Here is a 22,973-nt window from a genome sequence, read left to right as displayed (position 1 = left end):
GTGCTATTTGCTGTTTATGCGCATTTAGTGAAAGGGTACAGTACCGCCCAACATTGAAAATAGGTACGAAATTCTTGTCAGAACAACACATTTTTTGTGTAAAAGTAACTCAATTTCAATTAATACAGCGAAGCCGGATACCAGTGTGGGAAAGAATGACAATTTATTTATTTAATTGATCACATGTGCACTCCCTCAAAATAAATCCCTACATCCAGTTTGGTGAGATCTGTGAAATGAATAAATGTATGGTCGTCTGCTAACCACAGATAGTGAATGGGAATATATGATCATCTTTGAGTCGATCCTTTGGCTACCTTTGGTGAGACCAAAGAGATGAAAATTTTACCAGAGCTTTGGGCGTCTGAAATGTGGCTGACCAATAAGGTAGCAAGGTGCTTCTCCCACTTCGACAGAGGTGCGAGAGAACCGGAATACGGCCATGTTTCGGCACTCTGGCGCTGAACCTTCTGCTGTAAAGACCTGTTTTTTTGTTGTGCTCCGTAATGAAAGTGTGGAGGCATGGTATGGATGTGGAATATTTAAGAGTAGTTAGAACTAATCATTTCTCTTTCCCAGGAACTTTTGTGGGGAAAATTACAAAGTGAGGCAGGTAATTTTAAGGGGATTGTAGTAAACCAACGGTCACAATGAGCCCACGTGTAGTTATAAGTTGAGATACTAGCGTGTGTACAATAAGCTGAAATATTTAAGAATTAATAGCGTGTGTACAATAAGCTGAAATATTTAAGAAATAGCGTGTGTATCATAAGTTGAAGTATTTAAGAAATATCATTCCGTGTGACGCTAAATTTAAACTCTGAGAGAGAATCAAGGTGAGTCGGCCGTTTTTCCAGCAACGCCACTTGGCTTGCATTGCACAGGAAGACGTGCGTTTATCTCCAGAGTTCACAGTAGGAAAGTAGAATTACAAAGTGGGGCAGTGTCGTGTGAAACTGGGATAGATATTGATTGAAGTGGGAAAGCGGAAAGTGATGATGTTGTAACAGTTCTTTGTGTTGTATTTCATATTGTTGTGTTGTATATGTCATGTAATTTGGGTATGTGTGTTTTGCATGGGGGTAGCAAGGTAGTTTCGAAAGATTTGTGAGTATGCCTGTTCCTTCGGTATCGCTCGATCTGGAGGAAAGTTTCGTGAGGATGATTGTGAGAGGCGAAGTGTGAGGTATAATAAAAGATCCACCATCCGATCCAGGGAGTGCACTGTTGCGGTAAATAGATTACGAGACCATAGTATAGAGATTCACTAACGTAAAGCCATGCCCACTGGGCGGAATTTCTCATGTGATTTTGTTGTAGGTTGTAGAATTTGTGTGTTGAGGAATAAATCAGATAGTGAATAGAAAGAGATTGGTGGCCTTTTTCATTAAATTGTATGTTGTCATAATGTCCCGAATTTATATAAAAGCCGTTAAATCAAAGACAAAAAGTAAATGTGGTATTGCCAGTGCGTAGTGTGCAGTCAGAGTTCTATAAATCACTGATAGTCAGATGCGTGTTTCCGTTGCATATTATTCATGCAGGAGGATAATTTGTAACTAAATAGTAAGATACGAGAACTCATGTTGCTCGATAAATTAAGGAAGAATCCACTCGCTTGGCAAACCACTCATCTTGCAGGCCTGACTGCTTGATGCCACAGTATGAGAAAGGCAAGTGGGTGCCTCTCATAATTTCGACCCTGCCAGGATTATTTTATTGGTTAGGATATTTTGTTGCCAGGATTCCGTTTTTGTCACGATAATTTTGTTGCCAGGATCATTTTTGTTAGGATATTTTGTTGTTAGGGTTTGCTGTTAAATTTTTTTATGGAATGTATTGTGATAGCGCTAAGAAGTAAAATTTTTTTCTGTTTGCAATTTCTTTCTGGATTGGTGAGGATCTTTTATTTGTTTTATGTAATTAATTGCGGTATCGCACAAGGCTAGAAGATCGTTTTATAATTTTTTTTGCGTAATGTCCGTAGTAACTAGGTCGCAGGCTAAAAGTATAGTCACCATGGAGAATAACGATTCTGGCGTGAACGTAGCAGTGCAGCAGGAAGTAGCTGCGGACCATGGGTTAATGAGGGAGAAAGACAAACACTCCGAAGAGGCCGTATTGTTCAGTGGACCGCTGCAAGGGGATCCTTTGTGCGGCGGGCTTTGTCCACAAACGCGGGCTTTTCCAGACGACGCGGGCGAGCCGAGACTAGGCCAGGTGTGCGGTGAAAGTGCAGCTACCCTTAGCGAAGCTACGGTTTCTCAGGCGAAGGAGGTGAGCGCGTCTAAAGTAGCAAATCACGATGTGATACTACAGTTATTACAGAGGATGGATGAAAGATTAGATAGAGATAATAAGGAGAGAGATAGGAAGAATGAGGAGAGAGATAGGGAGAAAAAGGAACGATTTGAAGCAACTAAGGAAAAATTGGAAGCAAATACGAAAAAATTGGAGGCAATGGATAAGGGAAATAAAGAGGCAATGAGGAAGCTACACACAGTTATCGATGAGCGTCTGTGCGCAGTTAATAATCGGTTAGACGAGGGGGAGAAGAATCTGGGCGTGTTGAAGCAAGTATGTGACGCCGTGAAAGAAAAAGTCAATAATTTGGAGGGACGAATAAGTGCAATAGAGAGCGATATTACAGAACGTAGGGACGTGTTGCCGGATGAGCGAATCAAAGAGATAGTGGAGGACTTACTTGCAGATAAACAAGGGGCATTAGACAGCGTGGAAGCTCAAGTCACTCGGCAGGAAGTGGCGCTAAATAAATGCAGGGATGAAGTTGCGGAGGTATTGGCCAGAATGAATACGATTAGCGCAGATGTAGAAAAGATTAGTATAAGAGGCGAAACGGGCTCTGACAGTACGCAGCGAGAGGTTTATGCCGACCAGGAGGAGATACAATCACTATTACAATTAGAAACAAATAGGAAACATAGGGAAGAACTAGCACAGTTGCAATTAGCGTGCAGTAGCGGAGGTGACACACCACCAGATAGATTGCAGAGCGAGAGTGAGATAAATTCAAAAAAAGAAAATAGGCAGAAAATAGAAGACGAACTCAGAGAGTTGGAAGAACGGTTGTGTCGGATAAAACAGGTGGCAAACCCAACTGGGTGTAGCTCAAGGTCGGAAAACATAAATGCGGAAGAAGAAAGTAGGAGGCACTTCGTGTCGGTACAAAAGTTCACTTGCTTTCCGGATCCTGATACCTATCAACACCCATGTCTGTGGCTGTCTCAATTTCAAGATTCATTACCTGAATCGTGGGGACCGCTCCTCAAAATGAAGTTTGTGTGTAATCATTTGAGGGACGAGGCTAGAGCACAAATGCAGGAAGTTATTAAAGACTGTAGTAGCTACAAGATATTTTGTGACAAGTTTTTAAATGACTTCTGGCCGAAAAGTAAGCAGGACCAGGTTAAGCAAAGCATATTGATGATGCCAAATTGTAACGAAGGTAGTATAAGAGATCCAGTGGCGTGCTATCAGGAAATGCTGAGACGAAATAGGTATTTGGATGTGCCATACCAACCTGGGGAGCTTATTAGGATCTGTATAACGAAGTTGCCAGTGAGATTGCGCAGAGATATAGTGATAGCAGGCAGAGGCTTAGACGATTCTGCGTCATTTCAGCACTTGTTACAGGAACTGGGTAATGAGAAGAACATCGTGAACGGAGACACGACTCATAGGTCAGACAGAGTCGAGGATAGGAACGGCAGAAACTATCAGAATGGCAGGAGAGCAGGGAATCAGAGGAATGACGGGAATGGAAGATGGCGAGGAAATAGGGGGCAGAGTTCATGGGAATATCGACCGTCAAACCGGGAAAATAGAAGATGGGACAGAGATGGAAGAAGGGAAAATCAAAATGATGGGCGAAGAGAGGATAGGCAGTCATTGCGTTCACGACAGGACAATCATTGTCACAATTGAGACGATCAAGGGAAAACAATCTCGTTGGCTTCATCACATTTCTAACATCAAATTATGGAAAAGTTAAGGATAGATCTAAGGTAGGAAATTTATGGTAGATAGTCAGTGTATTTATTTGTGATGTGTAACGTTGTGCAGGGTCAAATCGAACATAAGAATTTTCAGGCGGGATGTCAGGAAGTGTGACGGAATAGACAGGTCGAATGAGTCATGAACAGGAGTCGACAGAGTGGTGTATGTACGTATTTTTTGTCATATGAATGAGGATCAAGCAGAAACGACGTGATGATTAATGAGTGAATAAAGATGGTAGGTAGAGAAGCGACGTGATAAATAGTAGTGGATAAAGGTGAGGTGTAAGGAAAGAAGCGACGTGAAGCAGTGTGATTAATAAAGAGAGATTCGACGTGATGAAACAGTGGTAAATAAAGGTGAGTAGAATTGAATAATGTGGAGATGTCTTAGATGTATGTTACAGAGAGGCCTGTTTATGCTGCAATAGAGATTGATGCCAATGGCGAAGGAAGACCAGGAAATGATGGAGTAATGGACGGACGGAGAGCCGAAATACGAATGAAGAGATGAGGACAACTGCACAGTGTGAAAGGACGTAAAGGGAGTATGAGACCCAGATGGTTAACGTTGTGAAATACTGACGTAAGATGTAATATAAGTGTAGATCTAATTCTTACCATAAAATATGCTATTTGGCAAAAATAATATTTTTTGTTGTTGTTGAAGCCTGGTACCAGTATAACTAATCAAAACGGTTCCAATAATGTGTACAGTTATTTTGCGGGTTGATTAATTTGTGTATTTTTTGTTCTTAGATGAAATGTCGCAATTCTAAGTTGGTGTTCAGCAGAATGAAAGCGAATGCGGAGGTAAGCCGATGGAGAGAGGTGCCAGAGTGAAAGGACGAATTCGGAGACTGGAATGCTATCTCCGAAACAGCTTCATGTGTTATGTGGTTGAGTATAAGGGAGCAAAGGTATGGTATGTTGTAGTGAGTGTGGTGGTGTTAAGGTTAGCTGACTTCTAGACCTATTCTGTTAGTGTATCAATGGATTGAATGAGAGGGAAAATGTGATGTCTGGTGAGTGAGAGTCGTAGAGTAGTGTGATCAATGCACACACTCCTGTAAAGGGGATGCTACCGATCCATAACTAAAACATTATTGTGTTTTATTGTTTGTTGGGATGAACCTCGATGTCAGGTCAGGATCTGTCATACGTGTCCTAGAAACGTTGCTATATATAATGAAATGTAAAATATGTGAAGAGATACTGATTTCAGTCTGTCACAAGCACAAAGGTGCATTATATGTTGTAGATTTAGAGTCACCAGTTCCTAAAATGTTTATTGTGTTAGGATGTTAAAGTAGTTTAATATTTAATAACCTGTGGTAGGTAATTGAGAGTTGTGTAGATTATTTTCTCATTTTTTTGTTAGAACACTTTCAAGGGGTTTTACTTTCAGTCTGTCACAAGCACAAAGGTTCATTGTATATTGTAGCTTGAGAATCAACAGTTTCTAATATTTTCACTGTGATAGGATGTTAGAGTAGTTTACTATTTTGTATTTTAATTATGAGTTGTATAGATTGTTTCTTATTCATTTTGTTCTTTATTTTACACCTTCATGTTTTGTATGAGGGACGACAGGTACAATGAATAGCGCGAGTGTGGGCTGTCTATAGAAAAGGGATAGATAAATGTATGTTGTCTGTGTAGAAAACTAGGGTGTATAATTTTATGTTCTTTTTAGAACAAAGGTTCTTTTATTACCAATGTATCTAATAGATCATACATGTAATCAATGAGTATTTAAATAATGTAAGAATATCCTTTTGTCTGTAATGTTGCGAGATGCACGGAAGATCTGGCTAATTGGGTGTCGTAACGCCCATACCGCTAACGGGCCGAGCTGACGTCGCCATGGCGACAGGCGACACAGCCGCGGCACTCCCCACTCCACTGTCGGACGAGGTACATTCCACGCGCCCGCTACAGCAGGTCAACGGCCTGGGGCGACACGCACGTATCACTGGCCATTCATGAGTTCCGCCACCCTTACGACTGGGGAAGGTATCCCGCGGAGGCAACAGCGGGTGGTTTCTTCTGCTCAACGGCGCGCGCAGCGGCGCCACGGCAGAATGGACGGAGCGCGGCAGAGCCCGGCGAGCATTTTTTACCAGCAGCTATTACCTAGTACTGGACTGTGGAGCCGTGAAGCAAGGTGACTGCGACTTTCCATAATGCGGAAAGTGAAGGACTGGTGTTTCCACGTTGTGAGTGGTGGAAAAGATTTTGTCTTTAGCAGACAGGACGATTGTTTTGTTTTGTCTTGACCACTGAACGGTGGGATCCATAAACTTTTGGCAGTGACTTGTTAAGTGTGCTTTGTGAATTGCATGTGGGACACTTGGTATACTTAGAGGACAGTTGTCGTTTGGTGAACAATTATTGTATGAAGGCAAGAAACTAGAGTGGGACATTGACATTTGCGTCTGTAGTAGGAGACATTTCTTGAATTGGCGCGGGAATAAGTGCTGTTTGTTGAAACTTACGACTTTTAGTTACACCATGAACTGAAAGGACAGAACCGTGGGTAATAGTAGTTGTAGGGCCATTTTTTGGACGAACAGATTCGTGTGGATGGTACTCTGAGAGTGACTATGACATTTGTGTTTAATGAGAGATACAGTTTACTGTTCAATGCGTGTTCAAAATGCCGAATTGAGTGACTCAAAGACTTTCGTCCGGGTAACCATGGGAGAGCTTTGACACCGAGACAGTGGTTCTAGGAAAACTATCAGCAACTTTTTGACCCCAAGAAAATCACAGAATGAAATGTTTCCGTGTGACTCGCAAGATAGGGAATAATGTATTTGTAATTGTGTAAATGTTTTTTTTTATATGTTTCATTCCTGAAGGGACAGCAAGCGTAATTGTATTTTATTAACATTTGTGTTTAGAATAGTTAGTGTTTTTTTTGTTTGTTTGTTCTGGGTTATCAAGTTCACGTAGCATGTTTATTAGAATATTTGGTACAATGATGCTTTAATTATAAGCCAGTGGCGTAATACTAACGTAGCAGTTCATGTAGCATTGATCAGTAAGATTGTCACAGGGGACAAGAGTTTGCATTGCACAACAAATATCGGAATTAACTGATGTATTTTGATGTCGTGCATAGTAATAATCTTGTTGGTGTTTTGACTGAAGCCACTTATTTTTATTATCACAGTGGTGATATTTCACATTAAAGTGTAACGAAGGCTAGTCGAAATGCAAGTTCTTGTCGTCTATATGTGTGACAACAGAGAAATGAACAGTAGAGTAAGATAAGAGAGCTACTGGTAGATTCAAGCACTTATTGCTAACTATTTATTGCGAGTATTGATCGAAGTTGATGGACTGACTAGCTCAGCAGCAGGTATTTGTACTGATGGATATAGGATAAGGTTAAACTCACTGTCGAGTAGCTGTGGCAATTGTTTAGGTGATGATAGTTAATGAGGTATGACATGATGTCTTAGACGAACTATATTACGTAACCAGTATGTAACTTGTGGTATATTTCATTGTTTTTCTTCTCAGTTTTTATTTCTCTGTAGGTTTGAGGTATATTTTAGAGTAATGGTATGGAGCCTGACATTCTACGTGTAACTAGTGTACGAATTTTTTTTCTTTTGTTGATTTTGTTTAGTATTTAGACTTTGCTGTGTAAGGGTTTTTACAGCGCAATTTATGAATGTCAGATTACTTGCTCTGTGTTTGGACGGTGAGCTATTTAAAATTTCATGAGTACAATTAGTATTTTTTTATTTGTTTTAGAATTATTGAAATTTGGATTACTCATAAAAATAACGAAGATCCCAGTAACTAAAGCAAATTTTTATCTAAATATTATTTTTTCATTTCTATGATGTGATGTTTTATTTGTCGTGTGGATTGTTACATATTTGTATGTGTACGTTACTCCGGATTGTGGAGAGTACAATAATGCAACAACTGTCAATAATTTGGTCGTCTATTTGAGGTCACCAGAGGCTAAGGTCTCCTCCTGATTATTTTGATAAATTGCTACGTTTGTTTTAATACAGTTTTCTTAAAAAAATGTTCGGAACTACCCTCGCATTGCAAGGATAGTACCGTGCCATTTTTTTCTGCATGGGTAGCCGGTGGTGAAAGGGTACAGTACCGCCCAACATTGAAAATAGGTACGAAATTCTTGTCAGAACAACACATTTTTTGTGTAAAAGTAACTCAATTTCAATTAATACAGCGAAGCCGGAAACCAGTGTGGGAAAGAATGACAATTTATTTATTTAATTGATCACATGTGCACTCCCTCAAAATAAATCCCTACATCCAGTTTGGTGAGATCTGTGAAATGAATAAATGTATGGTCGTCTGCTAACCACAGATAGTGAATGGGAATATATGATCATCTTTGAGTCGATCCTTTGGCTACCTTTGGTGAGACCAAAGAGATGAAAATTTTACCAGAGCTTTGGGCGTCTGAAATGTGGCTGACCAATAAGGTAGCAAGGTGCTTCTCCCACTTCGACAGAGGTGCGAGAGAACCGGAATACGGCCATGTTTCGGCACTCTGGCGCTGAACCTTCTGCTGTAAAGACCTGTTTTTTTGTTGTGCTCCGTAATGAAAGTGTGGAGGCATGGTATGGATGTGGAATATTTAAGAGTAGTTAGAACTAATCATTTCTCTTTCCCAGGAACTTTTGTGGGGAAAATTACAAAGTGAGGCAGGTAATTTTAAGGGGATTGTAGTAAACCAACGGTCACAATGAGCCCACGTGTAGTTATAAGTTGAGATACTAGCGTGTGTACAATAAGCTGAAATATTTAAGAATTAATAGCGTGTGTACAATAAGCTGAAATATTTAAGAAATAGCGTGTGTATCATAAGTTGAAGTATTTAAGAAATATCATTCCGTGTGACGCTAAATTTAAACTCTGAGAGAGAATCAAGGTGAGTCGGCCGTTTTTCCAGCAACGCCACTTGGCTTGCATTGCACAGGAAGACGTGCGTTTATCTCCAGAGTTCACAGTAGGAAAGTAGAATTACAAAGTGGGGCAGTGTCGTGTGAAACTGGGATAGATATTGATTGAAGTGGGAAAGCGGAAAGTGATGATGTTGTAACAGTTCTTTGTGTTGTATTTCATATTATTGTGTTGTATATGTCATGTAATTTGGGTATGTGTGTTTTGCATGGGGGTAGCAAGGTAGTTTCGAAAGATTTGTGAGTATGCCTGTTCCTTCTGTATCGCTCGATCTGGAGGAAAGTTTCGTGAGGATGATTGTGAGAGGCGAAGTGTGAGGTATAATAAAAGATCCACCATCCGATCCAGGGAGTGCACTGTTGCGGTAAATAGATTACGAGACCATAGTATAGAGATTCACTAACGTAAAGCCATGCCCACTGGGCGGAATTTCTCATGTGATTTTGTTGTAGGTTGTAGAATTTGTGTGTTGAGGAATAAATCAGATAGTGAATAGAAAGAGATTGGTGGCCTTTTTCATTAAATTGTATGTTGTCATAATGTCCCGAATTTATATAAAAGCCGTTAAATCAAAGACAAAAAGTAAATGTGGTATTGCCAGTGCGTAGTGTGCAGTCAGAGTTCTATAAATCACTGATAGTCAGATGCGTGTTTCCGTTGCATATTATTCATGCAGGAGGATAATTTGTAACTAAATAGTAAGATACGAGAACTCATGTTGCTCGATAAATTAAGGAAGAATCCACTCGCTTGGCAAACCACTCATCTTGCAGGCCTGACTGCTTGATGCCACAGTATGAGAAAGGCAAGTGGGTGCCTCTCATTAGAAAGCACGATAGAGGCCATATTGGAGAAAATGGAAACGTGCTTTGTTAACGGGCTGTTGTAGGTTAATAAGCAAATACTTTCTGGGACTGCCTGTTGTGTTTATTCCTCGTAAGTGAACGGTTTTGGAAATTTTGAGTAAAGACGAAGAGATAGTGAACAAAGATCGTGACGATGTCCTCCAGAGATAGGAAGAATATCTAAAAGAGCTATATGACACAAATAGCAAACCAGAAACTCTGGAACTTGAATCACACAAAAGTGTAAGTGATGACGAGAAAGGACCTACCATCAAAATGGAAGAAGTAAACTCTGCCATAGCTGCAATGAAAATTGGCAAAGCGGTAGGTACAGATACGATACTGGGAGAAATATTAAAATGCTTGAACCAAGATGGGATTAGAGAAATATTGAGATTATCTAATAAAATATATGACAGTGGTGAATGGCCTGAGGACTTTCTGACAACAGTAATGATTCCATTACCGAAAAAACAAGGAACCAAGAAATGCAGCGAGCACAAGACAATCAGCCTCATTTCACATGCAGCCAAAGTGATGTTAAGAATAATTAATAAAGTGATGGAGGAGAACCTTGGCGAGGAGCAGTTTGGCTTTAGACGGAATACGGGCAGCAGAGATGCAATACGGCTCCTACGAATATTGGGAGAAAGGTTTATTGAAAAAGGAAGAGACTTATATATGTGCTTCATCGATCTAGAAAAGGCATTTGACAATGTGGTTTGGGACAAGCTGGCGACTATAATGAGGGAAAAGAGAGTGGACTGGAAAACCAGAAGACTTGTAAACTCATTATATCTCAATCAAAAAGTTTCAATTAAAGTGAGAGGAGAAAGTACAAACTGGATCGGACTAGGAAAAGGAGTAAGACAAATGGTTCAAGTGGCTCTGAGCACTATGGGAGGTCATCAGTCCCCTAGGACTTAGAACTACTTAAACCTAACTAACCTAATGACATCACACACATCCATGCCCGAGGCAGGATTCGAACCTGCGACCGTAACGGTCGCGCGGTTCCAGACTGAAGCGCCTAGAACCGCTCGGCCACCAGCGGCCGGCGAGTAAGACGAGGATGCTGTCTATCACCTACTCTTTTCAACCTCTATTTGGAAAACATGATTGACCAATGCTCATTAGATGACAAAGGTGCAGAAATTGGAGGAAGAAGAGTAGGGTGTTTGAGGTTTGCTGATGACATGGTCCTTCTAGCCACAGGGGAAAAAGAATTACAGGATTTGGTGGACACCATTGAAACTAATGGAAAAAAATATGGAATGAAAATTAACACAAATAAAACAAAAGTATTAGCACTAGGAGGAAATAAGGAAACAAAAATTATGCTGAATGGAGAACTACTAGAACAGGTGCAAAATTTTAAGTATCTTGGAAGCAGGATAGACACTGACTGCAAGTGAACCACAGAAATTAAAACAAGGATAGCAAAAAATGGTTCAAATGGCTCTGAGCACTATGGGAATTAACATCTATGGTCATCAGTTCCCTAGATCTTAGAACTACTTAAACCTAACTAACCTAAGGACATCACATAACACCCAGTCATCACGAGGTAGAGAAAATCCCTGACCCCGCCGGGAATCGAACCCGGGAACCCGGGCGTGGGAAGCGAGAACGCTGCCGCACGACCACGAGCTGCGGACCAAGGATAGCAATGGCAAAGGAGGCGTTTTATAAGAAAAGGAGAATTTTCTGCAGAGGCCTGGACAGAGAATTCAGAGAGTGTTCTTCTATATGGCGCTGAAACATGGACTATGAGGAAGAAAGACAGAGAAAGGATGGAGGCTTTTGAGATCTGGACATGGCGGAGGATGGAAAGAATAACTTGGATGGACAGAGTAAAAAATGAAGAGGTACTGAGAAGAGTGGGAGGGAAGAGACAGTTACTAGATGTAATAAAGAGAAGAAAAAGAAACTGAATGGCGGACTGATAAAAACAGTTTTAGAAGGTTATGTAGAAGGGAAAAGGAAGTGAGGAAGGAAGAGATTCCAGATACTGGATGACATGATGGACGGTACAACATACAGCAACCTTAAAAAGGAAGCAATGGATGGCAGAAAATGGAGAGGCAAATGACCTCCTAATATAGTAGGTAACTGATGATGATGAAGTGGACGGTACCTGCGGCAGGGGCTGCGGCTGCTCGATGTGGAGTCCGCCGACCTCGACGACGTTGGGCAGCAGCGGTACTGCGCCGCCGATGGTCCAGTGCGTGTTGAGGAGCACGAGGCTCGTGGCCGACAGCGACTGCCACAGCGGCGGCAGCTGCGTGCCCAGGTGGCGGCGGTGTAGTTCCTCTGTGTCCTCGTAGAGGGCGCGGTGGCGCACCTGCCGGCAGCAGAAGCGCGCCGCGGCTCACACCGGCGTCACTCCAGTGGAGTACACGTACCGTGCGGGTCTCGCGTGACCCATTGAGCAGAAAGCTGAGGATATCTACACTACAGGTGACACCAGCTTTAAACCAATAGTTTCAAAACATGTGGAATAATCGGGTCTACTGTCGGATGTTTGTGTCGCTCTGGCACAATATTTAGGCCACGTAACTCGTTGCCTTCTTCAGGTGCTACCTGAGACTGCCGTACTGGAATTATTATAATTTTTTTTAGCACTTTTCATTCCTTCTCCTGAGGGGAGAAGGCGGGCTGTTCTAGGGCTTGTCTGTTTGCGCTTTATCAGCCATAGGTTACAATTTTTATTTTATTTATTTCCATTTTCTTTATATATTTGATTACATGCTATTATTTTATGTTGGGTATCTTTAATTTTACGTTACTTTTTGGTGTATATAGTGTGAAAGAATATTGATTAAGTTCACTGTGCAAAAACTGAACTTATTTAACAATATAACTAACATAACAATTGTTTACTTAATTGAATCTAGGATGCAATTAGTGTATTGACTTTATAAGGTATGTGGGGGTGATATGACATTATAACTGGAAGTGACACATTAACCTAATGGGGGATTCTTATGGTGTTTACCTTTATTTTTCCCTATGTAATAATTCTACGAAATGTAAACTGTTGTGGGACAGTGTTGTTGTTGTGGCTGATATATTCTAGCTTAGACTAATCTTAATACTACGAGCTGGTTGCTACAATGTCTTTTTTTTTTTTTTTTTTTTTTTTTTTTTGCTTTATATCTAGTTTCACATATTCTCCTTTCCCTTTGGTGGTACTTGGAGCTGGTTTTTACAATAGCTCTTATCTTATCTATGATTTCCTTGATGCTATTGTGCTTCGTGTTATGGGGTGTGTTGTGTGTTGAATGTGGGGGCTGTCGTGGTGCACTAGGTCATTTGTTGCTGTGTTATTGTCTTTCGTCTAGGTGGGGTGGGATGGTTTCTCCTCCTGTCGTCTCATTGTGGGTGCTAAGTCGGGGAACTCAGTTGATGTATTTTCTGCTACTGTATGCGCCGGGTAAATGTATTTCTTTTTCGGGCGTCTTGCTGTGCGTGTCTTGGTCGTCAGTATGTCTTCCGTATCGGGTCTTTTGTGTAGGATGTGTGAGCCGTATCTTGCCCTAAGTTTTGCCAGTCTTGTTTGTAGTGGGGTTATTTCTGTTGTCTCGTATACTTCGTCGCTAGGGGTGCGGTATGGTAGTTTTGCTATGCTGCGTAGTAGTCGGCGTTCTGTCGAGTACAGTCTGTTTGCTACTGTCTTTGGTATTCAGCCCAGTGGTGCAGCGGCGTATTCGTATATTGGTCGTATGTATGTCTTGTATGTGTGTATGGCTGTCCTGGTGGAGCAGCCATACAGTCGCCCTTGCACTTGTCGGATTAACTGTTGTTTCCTCGTTTTGTTGAGCAGGTATTCCAGGTGGGCTTAGTAGTTGAGGTGCTTGTCTAGGTAGACACCGCCGTATTGCTGTTGCTGCCTGACAGGGACAGATGAGCCCCTGTGGGTCGGTAGAGTCTAAGCCGGAAGGTTATTCCTCCAAACTGACAGGGCATCTGATATGGCCTGACTTCGTGTTTGATGTCCTGTCAGTCTGCTGGGACGGTGTTCTGAATGTGCTGGCAACTCAGTGGTTGCGAAGCAGGTGCGGCCATCTGGTTGCGTTAAGACGCTGCACCCGGTGGCCCAGTGCTCGAAGGAGCGGATTTTCGGACTGCGCGTTCTTCTCATAAAAGAGCCATGCAGCCTGACGAAACCTGTCTCGAACAGTAGGGATGTTGGAGATTCGGTTAAGGTCGTCCGACGGGAAGTCCCGAGGGAGGTGCAATGCCAGTCGTAGAATCCGGTTCTGAAGGCGCTGGAGTCGGTCGACGTGGGTCGCTGCAGCATTGACCCAAACCACAGCGGCGTAGTCGATATGCGGGCGTATGAGCGTAAGATAGAACGCAACACCCAGTTCTGGCTGGAGCGCAGGTGTCGGATTTAGAAAGGGGTAGAGTTGAGTCATTCTACCCCTGACCTTTTTGACGATGTCGTCGATATGGTATCTCCATGTGAGCGCTCTATCCAGCGTCACACCCAGGTACTTAGCAGTATTTCCCCAAGGTACGGCAGTTCCCCTGATGATGATCTGTGGTAGGTCAGCTGGGATATGCTTCTTGGTGATGAGGAGGGCTTGCCTCTTAGCCCCATTGAAGCTGAGGTGCCACCTCCTGGCCCACTGACTAAGTGTGTCAGCCGCTGCCTGCATGCATCGTTGGAGCAGAGCGGCATTCAAGCTGCGCGTGTACATCGCCTTATCATCCTCGTAGAGGACGAGGTGGACCCTGTCTATTCGCGGCACGTCTGCGGTATACAGGATGTACACTATGGGGCTGAGGACGGAGCCTTGGGGAACTCCAGCCCTGACCCGGCGGCGCGTCGACAGGTCCTCCGTGCGTACATGAAAGCTTCTGTCAGCGAGGTAAGATTTTAAGCGACGGACATGCGGCAGGGGCACACCGAGGTCCAGGAGCTTGAAGAGAAGCCCCTCATGCCATACAGAATCGAACGCCCGTGAAACATCCAGGAAGATGGCTCCGCAATATTCCCGTCGTTCTATGGCATCAAGGGCCTCTTCAACGAGTCGAAGCAGTTGGTGCGTTGTCGCGTGTCCAGGGCGAAAACCACATTGTTCGTTCGGGAGGAGACGTTCTTCCCTGATGTGACGCAGGAGGCGGCAGAGATACAGCCTTTCAAAAACTTTGCTGACTGCTGGTAGCAAACTGATGAGCCTGTAGCTGCTCAGGAGACGAGGGTCCTTCGCAGGCTTTCGGATGGGGACGACCTCGGCGTGTTTCCATTCCTGAGGATAGCAGCCAGTGCGGAGGATGCTGTTGAAAAGGCGAGCCAGGTGTTCAGCGGCTGTCGGTGGCAGCCGTCGCAGCATTTCATTCGTAAGCTGGTCAGGGCCTCCTGCCTTGCGTTTGTTGAGTCGTCGAAGTTGATCGGCGACTTCATCAGCATCCACCTCTTCGATATGTTCGTCACCCGTAGGGGCAGCGAGGAACACCGGGAGACGTTGAGCAACCAGGCGAACGTGATCCGGATCCATGAGGTCCATGATGGGCTGGAAATTTTGTTCAAAAACGTCAGCAATGGCGTTGGGATTGTCCACTGGGCTGCTGACGATGTTTCGACCAACTTGTAACGGCGGAATCTTCTGACGCCGGCGGAGGAAGAGCTGTGTGGCTTTCCAGGCAGTACCATCGTCAACCCGAAGAGTGGCCAGGCGGTTGGACCATTCCTGATGGTGGTGGTTTGCAACGGCAACTTTTATGTCCCTCTCATCCCGTTGAAAGCCCTCTTCGTCACTGCGTTGCGCGTCAGCTGCCATTCACGAAAGAGGCGGTTTTTGGCAGTTATCGCCTCCATGAGATGCGGTGGTAGTTGCCGGGAGCGGTGAGGTGGGCCAGATCGCGGCCAGTGTGACCCGAAGCACCGCTTGTAGAGTACAGTTGTGGAGGAATCCGGCACAGCTATCAACCCCAACATCGTCTACGTCAGGTGCGTCACGAAGACCCTCTTCCAACAGATCCCGATACCGGGTCCAGTTGGTGTTCCTGGTTGGGATGCCTCCCCGCGTCACTGGCTGGTCATCGACGTCGACGTCAAATATAACGTCCGAAGATAAGGCAGTGCGGGTGCTGGCGGATATAACATAAGGCACTCCCTCGGCCACCGCAATGTCGACCACGTCCGGAGGCCCACCGTTGTTGGGAAAGTGGGTGAGTTCGTGAGGTCCGAGGATGACGGCGTTCCACCGCTGGGCCACTCGGAGAAGTTTGCATCCGTGGTTGTTGGTGACACGGGAATGCCATTCGGTGTGCTTAGCGTTAAAGTCACCACCTGCAAAGACCTTTCCAGGTAATGCCAGCAAAGCTTCAACCGCCGTATTGGAGGATCTTGTCCAGTATTTATGCCCAGTGAGCGCTGGGTGCTCTCTTTGCCGTCCGCGCCCGCCTGGCGCTGCATGTAATGTGTTGTCCCTTCCCCGGTGTTCCCTCGGACGTCCGCGCCCGAAGTGGTCGCCATCTGTGGCAGCTCTCTGAGGCCCGTCCTGTGTCGGGCGTTCCGTTCGTGGTTTACGCCCGCCTGGTGCTGCTCCTGAGGTTTTGGCCACTCCCTGGTGCTCCCACGGACGTCCGCGCCCGGTTCGCCCACCATCTGTTGTCGTGGCAGCTGTCTGGGCTGGACCCGCGTTTGGCGTTCCACAGATGGCGACCAAGTCGGGCGCGGACGTCCGAGGGAGCACCGGGGAAGAGACAACACATTACATGCAGCACCAGGTGGGCGCGGACGGCAAAGAGAGCACCCAGCGCCCACTGGGCATAAATACTGGACAAGATCCTCCAATACGGCAGTCCCGCCGTCTTGAACCCCCTCACCCCCTGGTTGCTCCTCTCCTCTCCCATCCCCGCCCCCTGCCACGTCTTCACCGTTGTGTCCCCCCTACCCTCCATCTCTACACCCTCCATCTCCTTTCCCAAGGTGGCTTCCGTCAACTCCCCCTCCCGGATGATGCCCTCTCTCCCTCCATTTATCCTTCCTATCAACTCTGATCCTCACTCCCCCTCCTTTCCTCTGTCCTTTCCCTGGGCTCCCTCTTCCCCCCCCCCTTCCGTCCTGTTTTCTCCCCACTAAACCTCTCCCTACCTCCCTTCTCCCCCCCAGTCCTTTTGTATTCCCCTCCTCTGCCTACCCCACTCCCTGTCGCGTCTGCCCCCCACCCCTCTTCTGGGTCCTCATCCTCCATCAGCTCCTTTCCCGGTTCCCCCCTTCGCTTTTACTCTCCTTTCCCCCCCCCCCTTTTTTTCCCATCTTCTGTCCAGTTTCCCCCCACCTGCTCTCGACTGTGGTGTCACATTTGCCAACTTTTTAGTGCAGTGTTCCAGTGACTATTCAATGTTGTTTGTCTTTCTCGTGTTGCGAACAGAAACCATGCTGTCGCTAGGTGTGAATTTTATGTCTTTTGCGAACAGAATCCAGACTGTCGCCGTGTTTTTTTTAATTGTCTATTGTTTTCCCTGTCTGCTTCGTATGTATTTTTATTAGCATCATCATCCCTCTGTTGTTGTTTTAAGTTCCACGATTTCCTTTCGCCTTGTTACTCTCTAAGTCTCCGATTTTATCGCCTGTTTTGTTATTATTTGTTCTCTTGTTCTTTGTCACAAAATCTGTCGGCTGAAGAGCGGCATACTAAGCTGCTGCCAGCCCGCCCCCTTCGGGGGGAATTGAAATTCAATAAAGAAAAAAAAAATACGGCAGTCTCAGGTAGCACCTGAAGAAGGCAACGAGTTACGTGGCCGAAATATTGTGTCAGAGCGCCACAAACATCGGGCAGTATACCCGATTATTCCACATGTCAAGATCTCGCCAGGAAATCCTGGAGAGTATCAAAATAGTCAAAACCGGTACATCCAACAAGCAGGAAAATAAATCGAGGAAAAAACTGAAGAAGGTATTAAAGTTGATGAGGAACCAACAAAAGTTTAAGGTTTGTGACAGGACTGGAAGTCTGTCAGAACGAGCAAAGGACGTGAAAGATTGGATGAACGGAATATGCAACGTCTCAATAAAAAAGTTTGTAAGATGTGGCTCGACAAGAGATTATAAGGTGAACTAATGTATAGTGGAATCTAGTGTAATTTAACTAGGTGATAGTGTGGGAATTAGATTATAAAATGAGATGTAACAACGATAGACGAGCGTTGCTATTTCCAGAGCAAAATAACTGGCGATGACCGATGTAAAGAGGATATAAATGGCAGACTGCCAATAGTAATGCAAATTATCTGAGAATTTGTTAATGTCTAATACGAATTTAAGTGGCAGGCAGACATTCATAAAGGACTTTGCGCGGAGTATAGCCTAACACGGAGGGGAAACGTGGATGTTACAGACTAAATGTGTAGTCGAAATAAGTTAGGTCATGCTGTGGAAATCAGATAAGCAGATGAGATGCACCAACTAATACATAAGTTTTACTATTTGGGCAGCAAAGTATCTGTTAATAAACGACGTAAATCATGCATAAATTTCTGGCTGTCAATAGCAATTGCACATTAACAAATTATCCCGAAAAGAGAAATTTTGTAACGTAACGATATAACACAAATTTCACTGTTACAAGGTATTTTTTGAAACTATTTATTTGGAGTGCAGCCTTGTGTAGTAATGAAAAGTGCTTTTTAAAGAGTACAAACAAGAAGAGAATAGCAGGTTCAATAAAAATGTGCTGCAGAAGAATGCTAGACATAACGTTTAGTCTATTGTAGAACTAATAAAGACATAGGGAATCTAATGGAAAACAACGGAAATGTATGGAAGAATTTCACTCTAAAAAGGAGGAATATGTTGAAAGCGACCATTTTCGCGATGGAGTAGTTAGTTTGATAATCAGTGGAAGTGTAGAGAATGAAAATGCCGGAGAGATATACCAAAGCTTGACTGTTGTAAGCTCGACGGATACAGGTGAAACTATACACTAAAAAAAGACCTCTGACAATTGGACTAGCCACAGCTATTTCGTGAGCTATGCGACTTTGTGTGACACGTAGACTAGCCACATCTATTTCGTGAGCTATGAGACTTTGCGTAAATCTCTATGGCAATGTCTCAGTTCTTCCACTGCTCTGTTGAGGATTGTTGCATTCGGTCACGTAACCTCGATACAGCCAGTAGCCCTTTGTACTTCGCAATTGCAGTCTGACAACAGCGTTGGAAGGCGTCAGAGTTCGCCTTCTGTCGTATGAAGTCGTAGCTGTCTGTCTACTGAGGGCAGTTACAAATGGCTCTGAGCACTATGGGACTTAACTTCCCAGGTCATCAGTCCCCTCGAACTTGGAGCTACTTAAATCTAGCTAACCTAAGGACATCACACACATCCATGCCCGAGGCAGGATTCGAACCTGCGACCGTAGGGGTCACGTGGTTCCAGACGGTAGCGCCTAGAACCGCTCGGCCACTCCGGCCGGCGACAGTTACAACAGTTAACGTAATATCATAGTCAAGTCTGTTTCTCAGTACAGCACACAGGACTTGAGAGTACATATATGTCCAAAACAAGAAGGAATGTATTTCTACTCCACAGTGGAAAGGTGATTACAATGCTCTCTGACCTAGTTGCGTAAGCCAGTATGACTAAAATTACAGTATCTTGGGATGTGTGCTCAATCCACTGGAATGCAGTGAACACATATAGAAAACATGCAGCGACACTGAGGTACAGTAAATCAGTAAACGGTACGGTATTGTCAATGCAGCAAGTTTACTCATAGATTCCATTTTTCCTTTGCGAGTGGTATAGTCATTATCAAAAATCAATTTACATGAACATGAAGCGTCCTTGGCGGAGAGCAGCATTGTTTCTCAAGAAACAAGTGATAGATTACTTAGATTTTTAATATCGCATCGCTTGAACAGGTTGAAAGATATCGTAAAGACATTTCCACCATAGACAGGTAGCACGAAGGAAAGTAGGATGGCAGATTATTGTTGGAATCAGTTTCAAGACGAGAATGACAATACGAGATAAAATATTAGCTATTTTACTTTACAATGGCGTAGTTTTGTAAACTGTTTTGTCAAATTTCGTTCAGAATTAATCTTACAATGAGAATACTACAGGAATGCTGTCATATATCACCTGGTGACATTCCGTGAAATGACGGAACTAACAACAGATTATTTACAGTCAGTCGATCTTGATATATGTTTCGTGTGAGAGAGTTTGTCAGGAGACATTGCGTGGTTAGAATTCTTGGCACATAAAGTACATTCGCCAATGTCCAACTTGTTAACGGCCCTACAGCTTCGAAGATTTCAATGCGTTAACGTTTATACTTGTTTCCATGTGTGGGCTTTGCACTTGCCTCCAGCAACAGCGCACATTACTGCAGTAGCATATGACATGGAAAGAGAAAGCTCTATTCCAGATAGTGAAGATCAAGTGAGGTGGACAAAGTGTATAAGCCGCGGACAGGAATTCTGTCGGAGGGGCAGCAAATCCTCCACCGGCCCCCAAGATTTAAAATTCTCTGGGCCACTCTAAATTATTCCAAACGTAAGCCAGAATGACTCACCTTGTTGCCACTACTTTGTCTAATCAGAAACTGATCTTCATACAGGTCGCGGACAGTTTTGTCAGCACAGGTACTTGGCCAGTAAGAGGAGGCTGAAGGCCTACAGTACCTGCCCACCACACTTGATACCTGTATCCATAGACATAAACACTTTACCTTCTAGCAAAGCCATCTGCCAGTTTTGTTGATCATTCACCATATAGAGACGATGGGCTATTGAAGAAAATAAATTTATGGTTCTACCAAATAGGAAGGAATAACTTTTAATACAATTGGAATAGCTAACGAATAGCTCTGATCATACTTACCAGAAAAAGCAGTGATAACACAAACCTCAAACAACAGTCAAGCACCTATCACAACCAAAATTCGGCAACACAAGTTTTCATAAGGGTAACATACACTGACCAGCAAGAACATTTCGACCACATACTTATTACCTAGTATCTACATTTTTGGCACGGATGACAGTGGCATGGGAGCAATGAGGTCTTCGCCGGTCGCTGGAGGGAGTTTCACACATAAGACACCTAATTCCCGCAAATTCCGGGGGGAGGGGGGTGGGGGGTTGGGGACGATGAACTATATAACACCACATTCAATCATACTCCTAAATGTGTTCGATCGGATCCAAAACTGGAAAGTTCGGGGCCAGCATATAAATTGGAGCTCGTCACTGTGTTCCTCGGACTATTCTGTCACACTCCTGGCCTTGAAACATGGGACATTGTCTTGTTGAAAAATGGCATTGCCGTAGGGGAACGTTATCGTCATGAAGGGGTGTACGTGGTGTGTAGGTTACCCCTTAGCCATTATGGTGAAGTGCACGAGCTCCATTGTTCCAATGGATGCCCACTTGAATGTTCCTCAGAGTATAGTGGAACAGCCGCCAGCTTGTACAGGTGTCAAGGAACTCTTCTCCTGGGAGACGACGGATTCGCACTCTCCCATCCGCATGATGAAGAAGGTAGCGGGGTTCGTGAGACCATGCAACACTCTGCCATTGTGCCAACGTCCAGTGTCGATGGTCACGTGTCCATTTCAGTCGTAGACAAAGCCATGATGATAACATTGGGACATGCACGGGTCGTCGGTTGCGGAGGCCCATCATTAGGGGTGTTCGGCGCAGTGTGTTTTCAGACGAACTTGTACCCTGCCAAACATTAAGGTCTGATATTAGTTCCGCCACAGTTCATCGCCTCTCCTGTCTTACCAGTCCGACATCGATAATGAGGGGTGGCTGCCCAACCCCACGACGTCTGGGCAGGTTTCACCTTGTTTTCGGCACGTGTTGAAAACATTCACCACGGCATTCCTCGAATATCCGAAAAGTCTTGCAGTTTCTGAAATGCTCGTGCCGAGCCTCTGGGCCATCGCAATCTGTCCTCAGTCAAACAAAGACAGATTACGCGCCATCTCCATTCTACACGCGGGCAGCACGCCCACCGATACTACATGTACTGTGCATTTGTCTGACTAACAGACATTACCCACCAGGTAAAGCTGCTATCGCCCGGGCCGATTTATATCGATAGTAGGTCGAGGGTCATAATTTTCTGGCTGTTTAGTGTATTAGGACAATCACTGTTCTTGATCTTCATCAATTATTTCTAAATAGTTGCGACACAAGGAAAAAATTCCCTTTCTTAACAACCATAACAGGACAATCACTGTAAAGGAAAATGAGGACCTATTGGCAGACAAAGAAACTGAATCCCTAAAGGAAGTTTACAATTCGTCATTATGCTACGAAGTTATGTTTAGCATTTACGAAAGAAAGTACCTTTAATTTCAATTTGATGAGTGAAAATGACACTGATAAACGTATGTGAAGCCACTATATATTATGTAACGAGCACAAAATTTATACTAATGAATGCTGATTTGTTTAGTGAAGTGGTGAAACTGTACAAAGATGTTTGCAAAAACTGTCATCACAGTTCAGTCCCCTTAGAGTTTTGTCATCACTGTGTAACGTCCAATGTCTTCAAGTTAAATGCTGTATGTCGAACACTCATTTCTTACCACTAGAATTCCTTTCTGTGCAACTAATGAACAAAACAAAAACACAGTTTTCAAACTAAAGAACAACATCATCGACAAATAACGAAAATCAGTAAATCGCTGTGGGGATGCGTTAATATATTTTCACCATACCAAATTAGGATATCAATCAGCTATGCACATACAAAGCTGCAATAAGGGCTCCGTCTCTGACCATGGATCTAGACATAACTTACATTAACAGAGCAAGAATAAACATAAAATTGGAAACAGCTCTTTCTACTGAAGAAAAAATAGTACAATAAACTTCCTAATTGTAATTAAGAGATTATTAAAGAAAACCATTTGCAGTGCATTCCTTACAGTGAAATATTATACAGGACTTTGATTAAAGTATGTAACAGAAATCAATAAAACACCTTTATTTTCTTGCTGGTTTCGAGTCTCCTATTGTGCAAACTACTATTGTTTATTACAATTCGAACATGTTTCGGGACCTTCGTGCCATCGTCAGTAATCTCTGCTACTGTAACTACATATTTAATTTTGTTGTGCAAAAAATGCTTGGCGACTATATTTTGCGAGTACATACAGTTAATTTCGAAACACCCGT

General features: G+C 43.7%; 1 protein-coding gene across 1 annotated transcript in view; it reads right to left on the bottom strand.

The window, feature by feature from the left end:
- LOC126263563 (UDP-glucosyltransferase 2-like) overlaps positions 1-22,973 on the bottom strand; it is an 84,435-nt gene that overhangs the window by 37,416 nt on the left and 24,046 nt on the right. Inside the window, exons 4-5 of the mRNA XM_049960656.1 lie at positions 20,357-20,485; positions 11,958-12,164 (exon numbers count right to left, since the gene is read on the bottom strand). Coding sequence (XP_049816613.1) covers positions 11,958-12,164; positions 20,357-20,485 — 336 coding nt within the window. The remainder of the gene's footprint in view (positions 1-11,957; positions 12,165-20,356; positions 20,486-22,973) is intronic.

The sequence above is a fragment of the Schistocerca nitens genome, chromosome 6 (genome assembly GCF_023898315.1).
Source record: "Schistocerca nitens isolate TAMUIC-IGC-003100 chromosome 6, iqSchNite1.1, whole genome shotgun sequence".
Taxonomy (NCBI): Eukaryota; Metazoa; Arthropoda; class Insecta; order Orthoptera; family Acrididae; genus Schistocerca; species Schistocerca nitens.
This window is presented reverse-complemented; position numbering and strand designations above follow the sequence as displayed.